This window comes from Bos grunniens, chromosome 4, assembly GCF_055505025.1.
Source record: "Bos grunniens cultivar Pamir isolate PY7600 chromosome 4, Bosgru_T2T1.0, whole genome shotgun sequence".
NCBI lineage: Eukaryota > Metazoa > Chordata > Mammalia > Artiodactyla > Bovidae > Bos > Bos grunniens.
In genome coordinates this window covers 16,967,639-16,982,173 of record NC_141168.1, presented here as the reverse complement: position 1 = coordinate 16,982,173, position 14,535 = coordinate 16,967,639, and the positions used below count along the sequence as shown (strand labels likewise).

At 48.2% G+C, this 14,535-nt stretch overlaps 1 protein-coding gene and 1 long non-coding RNA gene across 7 annotated transcripts in view; one reads left to right on the top strand and one right to left on the bottom strand.

The window, feature by feature from the left end:
- Positions 1-12,621, bottom strand: part of HIPK2 (homeodomain interacting protein kinase 2) — a 203,939-nt gene extending 191,318 nt beyond the window's left edge. For 2 of the 4 annotated variants that reach the window (XM_086395289.1, XM_086395294.1), the window contains exon 1: positions 12,191-12,621. In XM_086395289.1, the coding sequence (XP_086251415.1) occupies positions 12,191-12,209 (19 nt within the window). In that variant the 5' untranslated portion in view covers positions 12,210-12,621. Of the gene's footprint in view, positions 1-35; positions 523-12,190 lie in introns of those variants that run through there. The other 2 variants (XM_086395296.1, XM_086395286.1) reach the window with 2 other exon arrangements.
- On the top strand, positions 529-11,846 carry LOC147373704 (uncharacterized). Of its 3 annotated transcripts, none has more exons than XR_015162007.1 (2): positions 529-1,993; positions 7,767-11,846. It is a non-coding gene; the product is annotated as an uncharacterized LOC147373704 (long non-coding RNA). The 3 variants fall into 3 exon arrangements; XR_015162005.1 differs by having other exon boundaries at positions 7,739-11,846; XR_015162006.1 differs by lacking the exon at positions 529-1,993 and adding an exon at positions 2,096-2,171 and having other exon boundaries at positions 7,739-11,846.
- Positions 12,622-14,535: the final 1,914 nt, after the last annotated feature.

The window sequence follows — 14,535 nt, the reverse complement described above, 5'->3', positions numbered from 1 at the left end:
TGGATTTTTTTTTTTAAGCCATTGATAAATTTTACCTTTCTCCATGAAAACGCAGGCTGCTTCAGGGTAGGGGTGCTCATCTGTTTCACTCATTGCTACACCCTCAGCACCTAGAGCAATCCCTGGCTTCCTGAATGCGCTCGACAGACTTTTGTTGAATTTAACATTTTAATCACACAGAATTTATGTTGGTATAATGATGTGAGGTGATAACATCCGTTGAGACTTTTCAAATTGCTATCACGTGGTCCCATCCCCATTTGCTCAATCAGGTTTCCTCTTTCCGACTGCTTCGTGGAAACTCCTTCGTCATCTATTAAACGCTCACAGACTTACAGGGCCTTAAATCTGAGCACCTATTCTGCCCGCTGATGGGGCTGTCAAGTTTCATGCCAAATCTGAAGCTTTATGGTTTGGCTTAACACATGGCAGAGCTGGTCCTTCCACTGCTCTTATCTTTCAGACCTGACTGTTCTATGCGCCCACCACCTTGTCTTTCAAGAAGACCAAAAGGAATCAGTGTTTCAAATTTTAAAACATTTATTCAGGTTCTGATTGAAACAAAGAACATTTATATTTGGGGGGCGGAACCAACATATTTACAAATTTCTCTTATCAAGGAAGGGACTGGAAGGACTTTCTGCTTTGCAGCTAGAGCCTAGTGGACAGGGGCAGGGGGTCTGGGTCCGGGCTACTGGGGGGGGGGGGTGGTTAACCTCAGCTCAGCCACCTGTTAGTGGCTAACCTTCCACTACCTCTGGAGTGTAACATAGCAGGGACATAACCTACCCTGCTGCATTACTACAAGGTGACAATGATTTAATAGAACTGAAGCCTGAGAACAAAACTGGAACTTCCAAGGGCTCTGTAAGTATTAGCTGTTATCATCTTTCCATAACTTTTTTTCTTAGAGGTCTCAGTAAGATTATTCTCAGATCTCTGTTTTAGCTGCTCAAATGGACCCATGGCTTGGCTGCCCCAAACTATACCCTCCTCTGCGCCAGCTCCTGGGCTAAGACTTGACACTCACCATCTCACTTCTTCCTCATGGATGGAGAGGAGGTGAATGGGACAGCAGAGGGGGGGTGGGGTGGGGGAACAGGCGTTTGTGGCTTCAATGCTCTGGCACCATCAGCCCCCACGGTGGCCGCCCCTGCTCCAAGAAGGTACCAGATCCTTCCTACTGGGGATCCTCCCCACTGTATGCTGCACCCCTCCCACTGCCCCATGTGGAGCTGGGTGGCTGGCTGGTCAAGCCAAGAACACACTCCAGGGTCAGGAGGGCTCCAGCCCTGGCTTATGAGATCCTGGACAGGTTAGTTAGTCTCTGCAAGCCACCATTTCCTCTTCTGTAAATGGAGAAAATCATAGCGCTGTTTATGTCAATTAATAATAATCACATATTGTTACTGGGAGACATGCCTGCCCATTCAGTTCTGGGGTCCCAGCATTGAATTGGATGAACTACAGACTGCGTGTACAGACGGGTCCTGGAGAAGATGGAGCCTCATCCCTCCCGGAGCTGAGGCAGGAAGGCTGGAGGCTGGAGGCTGTCTCAGCTAGGAAGGGCGTCAGAGCTGCAGTAACGCACTGCCAGGTCTCTCTGACTCCCACCCACCCAAGGCAAGTCTCCATCAAAGCAACTACCGTCTGACTTTAAATACGTACGGATTTCTCATTCTGAGTGCATTCCTCTAAAATCGGGGTTCTCAATTAGAAATGCAAATTCCCGAGCCCCACCCCAGACCTACTGAAACAGAAACTGTGAGGGTGGGGCCCGGTGATCTGTTTTAACAGGCCCTCCAGGTGACTGACAGTTTCCAAAGCTGGAGGAGCACTCTTCCCAAACAGCTCCCCGACACAAATGCTTCCCAGAGAGAGAGGCCCAGTGTCCTGCTCTTGGACCCTGACACCTACAGGAGTGTAACGAGGCGGACACACGTCCAAGATACACAGAGTCGGGGAGGGAAGGAGCCCAGCTGGCTGTGGGCAGGTGAGTCGGGGACAGGAGGAGCCCGGCTGGCTGTGGGCAGGTGAGTGGGAAATAATAAGCAGGTGGAAGCAGAGAGGTGAGATGACATCAAAGGGGAGGACAGGAGGAGGAGCAGCTGCCTGTGTCAGTGGCAGAGACAGACAAGACATAGGAGCTGCGGGATGCACTGGGCTCTCTGGTGAGTTTCACTGTGGGAGGAACAGACTTTCCACAGCCAGGAACAGGAAATGGGGCAGTTTCATCAACCCTGCTTTATGGAGCAACCCTAAGTAGAAGATCAAGGTGGAGGAGGGAAAGAAAGGAGCAGGGCATCCAGTGAAGCAATCGGCAGCCAGGACTTTGTATAAACAGGAAATATTGTCGGGTCGCCTTTGTTGCCCAAGCTTTTATCAGCATGGCTCTCACAACAGGGCAGCCGGGGCTCCAGCCCTGAACCCCATACTTTGCAGGTCTCAGCCACACCCCTCCCCAAGGACAGGGTGCTCTCCCAGACCATGCTCTGGGTCCCTGGTAATCCCTGTCCAAAAGGTTTCATGCCTACTTGCAGGCCTTCCCAGGGCAGGTCCCTTCCCCAGGCAGGGGACTGAGTAGGTGGCCAGGAGGCACCCCGAGGTCCAAGGGGAGGTGGAGGTGGTCGTAGGCTGGACACAGAACCCAGGAACTGGTGGGCTGCAGGCCGCCCTGCACCATCGCCCCAGGATTCACCAATGCCAAGTCAAGCCAGCCCTTCGCGTAAAAGTCTATTCAAATACTATGCAGGGTTACTCGTCAGGGTGGAGGACCTCCAAGGGAGGTGGGGAGCAGCACAAGACAGAAGGCCACCCCAACAGGATTTGGGCTAGGGTCACAAGGGCAGGCCTGACAACAGGGATAGGGGTCAAGTTTTGGTCAGGTCAAAGGGAAAGAAAGGATGACTTGAAGCTCTACCTTAGAAAATCAGTATTTTTTAAAATCAATTAATTTTTAAAAATCTAATTCTGCATATGGCACAGCTTGTAGGATCTTAGTTCCTCAACCAGGGATCAGACCCAGGCCCTCAGCAGCAAAAGTCCAGAGTCCACACCACTGGACTGCCAGGGAATCCCCCCCAATTTTTTTTTTTTTAAGCCACTTAATGACTGAAAAGTGCTCTGAGGTTCTGTGAAACCTGTCACAATTGTATCGGTTTCTGTGATTTTGTGTGCATGTGTTTTTGTTAATAAGTAGCTTGTGGTGACAAGCTGAGTAATGGCTCAGGGAAACAGAAGGAATGACTTCCTGACAGAAGGCCCTTTACAGACTGGTGCTGAAGGCACATGGCCTTGCTTTCCTGAGACAGTGGGAAGGAGCCCTCTGGGATGGGCTCAGGCAGGCACCATGGGCGGCAGGGCACCCAGGGGGACTGGAGCCCGGGACCTCCCTCTGGATTTTGGGAGAAGGTTTGTTGTTCTGACAGCCCTGTGGGAACCATCCTGATGGAGCTTCCATGGGCTGTGCAGCCCAGCAAAGCTCACTCAGTGGCCAACATCCTGGAGTTTCTGCGCCCATGGCTGAGGGAGTGCAATGCGGGGGGTGCCTCACTCTGCCCACCTCCAACTCTCAAGACGATGCCTCGGCAGCCTCTTCTCACTGCTCTGGCCTCAGTTTCCTCAAGTGTCTAAGGTGGATACAAGTGTGCAAAGCCTTCCCTGGGGTTATACTGTAACCCAGTGAGATCCTGAAATACTGTGATGCCAGTGTAGACTGTGAGAGAGCCTATAAAAAGAAGAGATTCTTTAGAAAGACAGAATAAAGTCACCCCATGGTATCTGAGGAATGTTGGTTCCAGGAGCCCAATCTCCTTGTACGCGCCAGTCCTTTACATAAAAATATGTAGCATTTGTACATAACGTACATTCATCCGCTTGTGTGCTATAAATCAGCTCTAGATTACTTACAACACCTAATACAATGCAAATGTTATGGAGATACTGGCCAGGAGCACAACAAACACAAGCTTTGGTTTTTAAAACTTTCTGCAATTTTTTTCCCCAAATATGTCCAATCCGTGGTTGGTTGACTCCATGGATGTGCAAGCTATGGATATAGAGGGCAGACTGTAAATATCATGGTACTGCTAACACCAGCAAGCTTCCCTGGTCCCAGACCACCGCGAGCTGGGGAGGAACGTGGAAAGGAATGAATATTCACTGAAGCCTCGGGTCAGGCATGCTGCTTGGTGCTCTTCCGCACGCTCCTGTGTGACGCCAACAGCAGTCCAGGTCCAACACCACTGTGCACACACCTTCCCCTGCACCACATGGCTCACCCTCTGGCTGCCTCACTCCGTTATACCCAGGCCAGGAAAAATTACCTTGTTCAAGAATCATTTCGATTATATTAGTCCCCTTCTCTGCACCATAAAATGCCTCTCAAATTAGCACTCGTTTTAAAAAGCCTTTGGACAACTGATCCCAAACACTTACCAATCTCGTCTGCTGGTCTATTTTGCGCTTACACTCTAGCCAAGCAAAAATGACTTTGCAAATGAATTCCATTAGGCCCTCTGCTTGTTCACCTGGTTACGCCAGCACAAGCGATCTGACGGCTTCCGCTGTCACTCCGGGTAGGACAACCTCACTTATCTGACATTTTTGGAAATAAGGTCGAGCCACAGAACTGATCTATATGAATTAATTTCCTCTCTTCCAGGAACTTAACTCTTTAAGAGGCCTTAAATCCTTTTGGGGGAATAAGTCATGGAACAATTAAATCAAAGAGTTTCTTTATTTATAACCATTTTCTAATGGAAACATTTCTGTAACACATTACAGACATTCCCAGTCTCACTTAACAGAACATAAGGACCATCGATTAACCTCTTCCTGATGGTGCAGGTCATACTCATTAATGAGTAACGGTGATCACAGGTGTGCTGGAGCTGAATATGTACCTGCTTCAGCGGTGTATGCTCCTACCAGCCCCACCCACCATTACAAATTTCCTTGAAATTCACTTTCCTGCAGAAACTCCTTCTATCAGCCTGGGTTCTAGTGTGTAGCGGACACAGAACTCTGGAGGGTGTAACTTGCTGCCTTTCTACAATTTCTGCAAAATTAACTTAACACGCTGCTTTTTTTTTTTTTTGGTCAGAGCTCTATTAATTCTTCATTAGAGAAAAAAAATCAAAATTCCACAACTACCAACAAACCAGAGTTTTCCCAATTGCTTTACCATGTGACTTTTGAAAGGACTCCAGACACGCGTATCATTAAAATCTGTTTCCTTGATGCTATGAAACTAGAAGTTCTCAATAGAACTGGCATGATGGATCACTGATATTATATAAGTCCTTGGAAAATCAGCCCTTTATATTTAACTCCATAGGTTGAATCAAAGGGTAATATTGCTATAGAGGAAAATGGTACAAATATAGGGGGAAACAAAACTTACTGCAACATCAGGATGCAGTCTGTAACTATGCAAACCCAAAGTGCCATAACCCAATGTTAGGGCAGGTTCCAAAATGATCTTTCACTGAGGACAGACAGCACAGCCTGGGGAGAAAATCCCCTGTCCACTCACATATTAAACCGCATTCTTTCTGTGACAATGAAGGTTTTATGAAGTTTACAGCATTAGCACATGCAAGAGTCAATCAATCTTAATTCTGCTTAAACACAGTGGCATTTAATTAATCAGAACCTACTAGAGCAAAAGAAGTTAGGCAAGAATTGCTAAAACAGACCACTTTCAAAAACACTACAAATCTCTTCAACGCTGTGTTTAGAAATAAGCGGCTGGAAAACCACACAATTATTTTGCAGTTTTAAGAGTCTGCTGCTTTTTAAAAAATTGGCAACTATTTCAGCAGCTTACTTTCTAATGGTAAAGTCACCCATCAGAAAATTGCCAATTGAATGACGTTGCCCATCACATCTTTTGTCTTTTGCACTGGCCCTAGACCAAAGATGGAGGGATACGGGCTACAAGTCTGACTTGTAGCTAGTGTCATGAACACCTCACTGACTCGTTGTAGAGAACCTGGAAAAACAGGTATGGCTCTGGCTGACTCAGAACCTCTAAAGAATCTGACAAGTGTCCTTTCTAAACCTGAATGAACCAATATTGCATCAAATTGTCAAGATTTTTCTGAGCCCTCTCTCCTCTTCTTTCGAGAGTAGTTCAACTTTATGTTTGTTTTTTTTTAATGACTTATGTCAGCTGCATTCTGTATGTAGGATCTGTTAAGTAAGGTTCTAGAGAGCTACAAACAGAAGGGTGAGATTCAAAGGATCAAACAGAAGATGGCCTTGTTAGGGTGAGGGATGGTTAGACACAAGTACATACAAGAAAAATAAAGATCAGAACCGAGGAGAGAGCAAGCTAACCAGGGCAGGGCTTGTGTGACGTAAGTTATTACTTAGATATATTAAAAGGAAGTGTCAACTCAACAAGCATTTATGAAGCACCTACTAGGTTTAGGAACTGCATGGCTACTACAGGGGACACAATGATGACTCAGACCTGATTCTTGCCCTCCAGGGGCTCTCCATGAGGCAAGAACCCTGCAGTAAGGGGACCATTATTACAGAACTGTGTCCAGCTTTGATCACCACCATTTTTTCTGGTTTTGTGGAGAAATGAGAGCTCTCAGAGGGAGAGGACCCAAAACAGGCTCTGTGAGGAAAAAGCAACAGTGACTCGGTTACTGCCTTCAAGTACATGAAAGGCTTCAGAAAAAGACACTGAGTCAAAGAGAACAGGTTTGAGTGACAACAGACGAGATCTCAGGCCAACCCAAGAGTTTCTTGACCATCAGATTAACAGAATGCTGGAACTGGTCACTGAGGGAGTTCCTATGGTGGTCTTTTCCTGGAAAAAAATTTTGTGGGTGAACAGACGATTCCAAGTTACGACTGTTCACCTTCCTGAATGCAATAGGGTGAACTCATTTCTCCCGAGGTCCTCTCCTGTCCTGAGCTCCATGCTCCCGCGAGGAGGAGTTGGTCTTCTTCCACAACTTCCTTCCCTGAGGGATCTACAGAGTGACCACCCGATCTATATCCCCACCAATAAGTATCACAAAGCTACCTGGAATTAAGGATCTCAGCCAGGCAGCAAAGTCAGGAATTCATTCTCCAACAGCCACGTAAGATGAATAGGTCCGCTGGTGATAGAACTGGGGACGCCAAATGCCAAAAACAGAAAGTCTCCAAGCGGCATGTGCAAATCAGAAACGTGGTGCATTTACAAAGGTATAAAATGTAAGTAATGAAAGAGGAAGACGGAATCTTCTGCAAATTAGAGATGGTAATTTCCAAGGAAATTTCTAAGGAGATTTGTAATAGGTATTTTCTGCATTCATAAATACTTTTTTGATCCCAAAGAAAATCTTTCTAGAGAAAATAAAGAAATGGTGGTCTTCCCTGTATACCTCAAGAAACATGAGCATGTAAGACGTAAGAACTGGTTAAAGTTCTGAAAGGCACACACGTAAAGGCATTCTATCTTGAGTTCAGCTCTTGCTTAGTTTTGATTTTCACTTCCCATCACCCCTGAACTCAAGGACAGGGACGCCACACAAACGTCTGTGGAATGGATGTTCTAAAGAAGCGCCCTGTCTATAAAGTGGGGGTGAAGGTATCCACTCTGTGGGTCTGTGAGGAGGACAAGTGGGTCACTGTAGGGAGAGGATGTGCCACAAACTAAGCTACAATTATTACCATGAACTTCAGGCATCTTGGCTTCTTTTAGAGGAAAAATAAAGACCTTCCTATATTCCAGGTTTTCCATTTTCTTTCTCTGCCTCCAGTCCTCACCCCTCCCAACGCAGTACTGCCACACGAAATGGAACTATTATGATTTGGGGCCTTTCAAGTTCATGCTTCATCGGATGTTATATAACATCTGCTGGCATTATTCTGAAACTCGCCTTTGACAGCAACCTGAAGAGCTTGAATTGTCATCGTGAGACCACCAGAAAGCACTGGCAAATGACATGTTCGGAGAACAATAAAAAATGTTCACGTATCATATCCTTTCGAACGTCGCTACTTTGTTCCACTCAAAGGTGGTTCCTTCAAGATCGGTCTCTACACAAGGGAGAAAGAAATAAAGAAACAAAAAATAAAATATGAAGAACATGAGCAGCTGCAACTCGCAGAATGCACCACAATTTTTTTTGTAGGAAAATCACGTTAGATGCATGGATCTAGTCCTTGCCTCGTGATCGAGTGGGTGTCTCCCCTCTGAGGAGGCCGTTCGTAAGTAAGCCACCTCGGGGCGCTCCCTTTCCTGGCTGGCTGTCTGGGTTACCAATGGATCCTGATAAAGGGCAAAGATTATCTTTCACACCTTGGGATATTTTCCCAGAGGCACAGCTGCAGCCCCTGAAACTCAGTTCGAACGGTTTGTTGCTTCATTTTTAGAGTTGCAGAGAATGTGCCATGGGAGAAGAGAAATCCTCTACCTGAAACCAGCAGAAGCTCAATGGGAATAAAGACTCTGGAAAGGTCACAGAGAGGGTCAAAAGAGGCTCTTTCTTCCCTGGCCATAGGGGGCTTATTGTTGCTGGTGCCCAAACTGGAAAAGGAATGGCAGGAGATTAATAATTGAAATGTTGCTATTATTGGTTTTCTAAACTATTTGTGGCTTATTCTTTCCCTGGAGTCATCATGCCTGTAAGCAGCTCAAAAGATAGAGGGATTTAACATGTACTGAGAAAATGCCTACTATAGCCTGATGCTTTACATATACTTGTTTCTAATGGAGCCCTGGAACAATCAAATAAGGCTTTGAAAAGAAGAAAAAAAAAAAAAAAAAAAAGCTCAGAGAAGTTAAGTAACAGGCCCAAAGCCATACAGCTAGAGTCAAAGCCCAGGTTTCTGGTTCGAGTATTGTACCACACTGTCCGGGATCAAGGATTAAAATTAATTAATGAGCCTTGATTCACTTTTCAAATGTGGTAAGAAGGAAAACAATATTTATACTTACTCATTTTTAAAAATATAAAACATAAACACAGGAAAAGATATTTCTGAACATGTGTCATCAAATTCTTTTAATGGAAGATGATTCAGAATCCATTTCTTGGTAGGTGTCTTCAGGCCCATCTGATGACAGACTTTGATGCTACAGTTTGGGGAAGTCTGACTGTCTGAGCCAACACTAGTGGACAAGGCACAGCCAGGGAGAGAGAATACAATTTAGGGTCCTCTAATTTACACCTGTGGCACTGGAAAAAGCCTTGCTAAGCAAGGTGATGGAGTAAACATAACTGCAAGGAGAATGTTTAACCTTCTAAAGAAAAGAAATCTTTTTAAAGAAGTTTAACTTGATCAGTACCAAGCCATTGAAAACTACTATGCTATTTAGAAACCTATCCTTAAAAGCAGGCTGTGGAAGGCTGATCACACTTTCCTACCCGTTGACTTGTATTATCAAACATACCCCGTTTCAAACTGATCACTTCTCTCTAAATACCTGGCAGTTCAGAATGCTCCACTAATGCACTCAGGCCTTTACATCAAATCCTAGCCTGAGGCAATTGCACCCTATTTAAATAAATGAATATACCCCTGAATTCTGGCTTAAATGCCTCACCTGTCATTATCCTTCTCCTGAGAAGAATCCAGGGTTCAAATCTTTTAGTAGGGTGAAAACTATCAGAAATCGCTCTTGGAGAATTCCACAGGAAAAGCCCTGCTCCTCTGGGATACACACAAGGAGTCCATGTGCTCTGACCGGGATGTGGTAAAAATCAGGTTCGCTAAATCCAGGGGGCGTTGCCAAAGGAGGGAAAAAGGAGGTCACTGGAGTCTTAGACGCACTCATCGCAGGAAGTAAATGTGCAATGCCTGATTAGAGGGGTCACCTGTCTGCTTTAGAGCATGACCAACAGTTGCTTTCAAAAAAGACCCAGGCCTGAGCTTGGGCGGTGATGCTGGACTGGTTCAAAAGGGGTGAGGAAGAAGAGAAGAACTACAAAGATTCGAAGAAACTCTCGCAGAATCAAAGGGCACAATGCACAGGAATGATCAATAGAGCACGCACACAAGACTGAGGGGCCCAGGGGTGGCAGAAGTGACCGAGTAGGTCAGCTGGGACATAGAAGGCAGGCTTGCAAATAAAAAAAGTGAGCTCGAGACCTTTGAGATCTGAGATTATGCTTAAACCACAACGTCTTACACACCCACAGGTCTTTATCTGGTGTCGTGCCCTGAAAGAGCACGGTAGGAAGAACCTGAGTGCCAAGTCTTAGCTGCAGGGGGATGGCCTACATTCCGTATGGATTTAGAATGAAAGGAACAGGAGGGGGACAGCACGGTTCCCAGGACGGCTTTCTACCAAGTTGACAAAATACATCCCAACCCACATACCCAGCCCCTTGAGAAAGGGAAAGCAGCCTGTTTTACTATAGTTCTGAATTCAATGCCAAGTTCCTTCTCCAATGCTCACCCGGAGTGTCCAGCAGAGGGAGTCTCAAAGAGGTACTTAATAAAGAGAAAATTGTTTCATTTTAACACTCCATAGACAGTGGGAGCATTGACTGTAGCCCCCTCCCAGAGACTCAGAGGAACAATGAATGCCCGACTGGGTCCTCCTAGTATGTTCACAGAGCCACCGGGCTCGCTCCATTCTGTGTGGTGGAGTGATCAGAAATTTTGTTTTGTTTTGTTGAATGGTTAAATGGACCTTGTGTTCTTCAGAATCAAAGAGGAAAGCCCCTGGAATAACATCTCTCTGTTGCCTTCTAAACAGGCCCCTTTGTTTCTAAGAGAGTCTGAAAAAAAATATTTACAGTCCATAGGTTATTTACAGCCTCGTTACCCAGGGCCTGACTGGTAACTTTATTCCATCCAGAAACCTAATTCATTTGGAGCTCTGGAACTAATAACAGATTTTCTTTTCAGATAAGTTTTTTTTTTTTTTTAATCTGCCTTTATAACAGAGATAAAACTATTAATGCGTTCCCTGTCTCACTGGCCATGACTGTTCTCCGGATTTATAGAGGATTAAAACCTCGCCCCTCCTCTCCATTCCGCACAAACCCTTGCCTCCTCTCATTTGGTATTTCATCCACAGGATATCTGAACAAAACCGAAAGAAAGCCAGATGGACTGACGCTCAAAGTATGTAAAGGCTGCTACTTCAATGATTTCATGAGAAAGACATTTTCACGAGGAAAATGACTGAAAAAAAAAATCAGACACCCTTTGGTTCAAAATCCCTCCTACTACAAGCACACACACACACACACACACACAAAACACATATCGAAGTGTAAAAACTTAGTTGATTCCGGTTTGATTTCTAGCTGGAAACTGACAGAACTGACTGAAGAAAAACGAAAGAGAGAGGGACTGCAGGGGAAACGGAGTATTTGTGCCTTCCGTTCTTGTCTTTCTTCCTAAAGACAGACGAGAAAAAGGACCCAACGCCAGGTGAAGGTGCACCGCGCAGGTTTACCCAGACCGGCGGAGACCAGCGTCTTGGCCGCCTCCCCGACTGGCAAACCTAAACTACATTTTCCCTTACATACGCTAATGCGGGGAGATTTTCGCCTATTTCATTGTTCTGCCTGGCTCTGAAATGGACTTTTCCTCTCTGCCCCCCTCGCATCACCTAGCCCCGCACATTCCGATCCGACAGCCCCCCAAAATCTGAGGCTCGCGAAGAATAAAGGAGTGTGTGTGTGTGTGTGTGTGTGTGTGTGTTGGGGGGTGGGGGGGAGTGGAGGGAAACGGGAAGGGAGCTGGGAGGACGGAGAGTGGAAACAGATCACCCTAAAGGTAATTTTCTTTGGGGGGGGGGGTGCTGGAGATGGAAAGCTACACCGCATCACCTTTATTTCTTACAAATAAATAAAAAGCACCGTCACGGGTCTGTCTTTTTCCCGGCGCCCCCTCCCACCCAATTTCTTTTCTTCGGCCAGTAGCCCACCCTCGCACACCCCCCACCCCACCCCCCGCCTCCTTCTCCACCCTGGAAATAAGATGTTTGATTCCGGATCCCGGCCGATCGCCGGGCGACCGAGGGGGTGGCGGGGAGGGGGGCGGGCGACCGGTTCGAGCCCCGGGGGTGGGGCGCGGGGACCGGGCGCCGGGGGGCTGCGGGCCGGGGGTGGGGGGGTGCTGCCCGGCGCGGGGCCGCGGGCAGAACAAAGCTCCGGGGGCCGGGCGGCCGGGCGGCCGAGCGGGCGTGGGTCGGCGGAGTCGGCGGGCCGGCGCCGCTTACCTTCGTACACGGGGGCCATCGGGGCCGGGGTGTCCGCGATTCATGGCAACGGAGAAGGGATCGCGGCGCGCGAGCTCGGCCCCCCCAGCCTCAGTCGGAATCTGCCATCTTGAGCCTGTGTCTCCGCTCTCGGCGCAGCCGGGGCCGCCAGCGCCCGCATCACCGCCTCACTTGGCCGGCGCCGGGGGAGGGGGCCGGGCGCCGCCGCCGCCGCCGCCGCCGCGGCCCGGGCCCTGCGCGGGGCTCCCGGGGGCTCCGGGGGGCGGCCGGGCGGGCGCAGCGGCCGAGGCCGAGGGCCGAGCGGCCGCGGCCCCCGAGCGGGTCCGCGGTGGGGCGGGAGCCGGGGCGGGCAGCGCGCGGCCAGTCCCCGGCCGGGGCTCAGCTCAGCATGGCTGTGTGTGTTGGGGAGGGGGGCGCTCCGGCAAAAGTTGCAAGGGAGGCGGGGGAGGGGCGGGAGGAGCCGGGGGAGGGGCGGGGGGCGGGGGACGGGGGCGGGAGCGGCGGCCGAGCGCGAGCGACGAGCGAGCCCGGAGCGAGGAGTCCGCGCGCAATCGAGCGCCGATGGCACGGATGCGAGGCGGGGAAGGCCGAGCGCAGGGCAGGAGCGGCCGGGCCGGTGCAGGGAGAGGGGTGGGTGGGGGGCGGATCCCGGGAAGCCGGGGAGGTTAGGCGGCTCCGCCGGGCGGCGGTGCATGCGCTTCGGTTCTGATTGGCAAGGGAGCCGGTCCGCGGGGGTGGCAGCCAGAACTTTGTGTGCGCGCGAGCTGGGCGGGAGGGGAACCGACTGGAAGGGGATCTTTGGCCGCCGGCGGCTCGCCCTTTCTCGCACCTGGTTGGCGCTCCCCGAGATGGGTTTGGAATGAATGAATGAATGGAGGAGTGGGCGCACGCGGTCCTCCCCGGACTCTCGAGTAAGTGGAGGAGCTTTGGAAATCCAAATGAGGTCAGAGATGCGGGAGCCATTCGGCGCACGCTTATGAAATGCAGCCTTCGGGTGTTCGCTGTATTCCTGCGGGAATCTGGTTTCCGCCCCCATCCTCAGGTCTACGAGGTCTGGAGGGTTAAACCCCTAATCCCTATCACCTAGACGAGTGGTTGCCACCGATTGTTTCCCAGGCCTCTGCCTTCCTCAACACTCATGCCTCACAGAGCTTCAGACGCGCTCCAGACTCCCCAGCCCTGAGGCTTGCCAGTCCACTCCTGCAGCTAGTCTTCGGTTCTTTAATGGGATGCCTGCCATCGCCCCCAACTTAAGAAGACTTGATCTTCCTCTTAGACAGTGTTTTTAAAACTGTGGGTCGTGACGCAGTAATTGATCATAACAGACATTCATTGGACAGCAACCAACTTTTTAAAATAATGAAATGTACTAGAATAGTACACTGCCCTTAGAGTAATTATTTGTTTCATAAACCCTTTGTTTCAGTTATATATACTGGACAACTGTACTGGACCAGGATACAAGTTGTATTTCCTGCTGTGGGTCATGGGTCAAAAAAAAAGTTTAAAGTCTGTATTTGGGGGATGTAAAATAATGAACAAACCATTATTTTCCTACCACCTCTTACTTATCCTTCCCCATCTCCATGCCTTGTGACAAACCCCCTCCAAAAAAACCCCCAAAGACAAGCCCTTTTATACACTCACCTTGTTTTGTTAGTAGTACATCATTCCCCCTTTGCCACGGATGACCTTTGATTCTGCTGTCTTCCTTGCCCCTATATTCAGTGCTACACTTTGCACTGCTTCTTTGAGCCTAATGTCATTCTGATTTGCAGAATCCTTGACTACCATTGCTGAAGGGGCTCTCAGAAATAATCTGGGCCAGCCATGCCCTTCTAGAACTGAAAGAATGAGGCCCGGGGAAATGAAGTATATTATCCAGTGTTACACAGTGTTAAATCTTGGGGTTCCATATGGAGATTCCTTTAAAAACTAAAAGATAGAACTACCCTATGATCCAGCAATCCCACTCATGGGTGTATATCTGGAGAAAACCATAATTGGAAAAAATACATGCACCACAGTGTTCACTGCAGCACTATTCATAATAGCCAAGACACAGAATCAACCTAAATGTCCGTCAACAGAAGAATGGATAAAAATGTGGCACATATATACAATGGAATATTACTTAGCCATAAAAAAGAATGAAATAATGCCAGTTGCAGCAACGTGGATGGATCTAGACATTATCATACAGACTGAAGTAAGTCAGAGAGAAGGACAAATATCACATGATGTCACTCATGTGGAATCTAATTTTTTAAATGATATGGATGAACTTATTGACAAAAAAAGAAACAGACTTACAGATATTGAAAACAAACTTACGGACATATGCA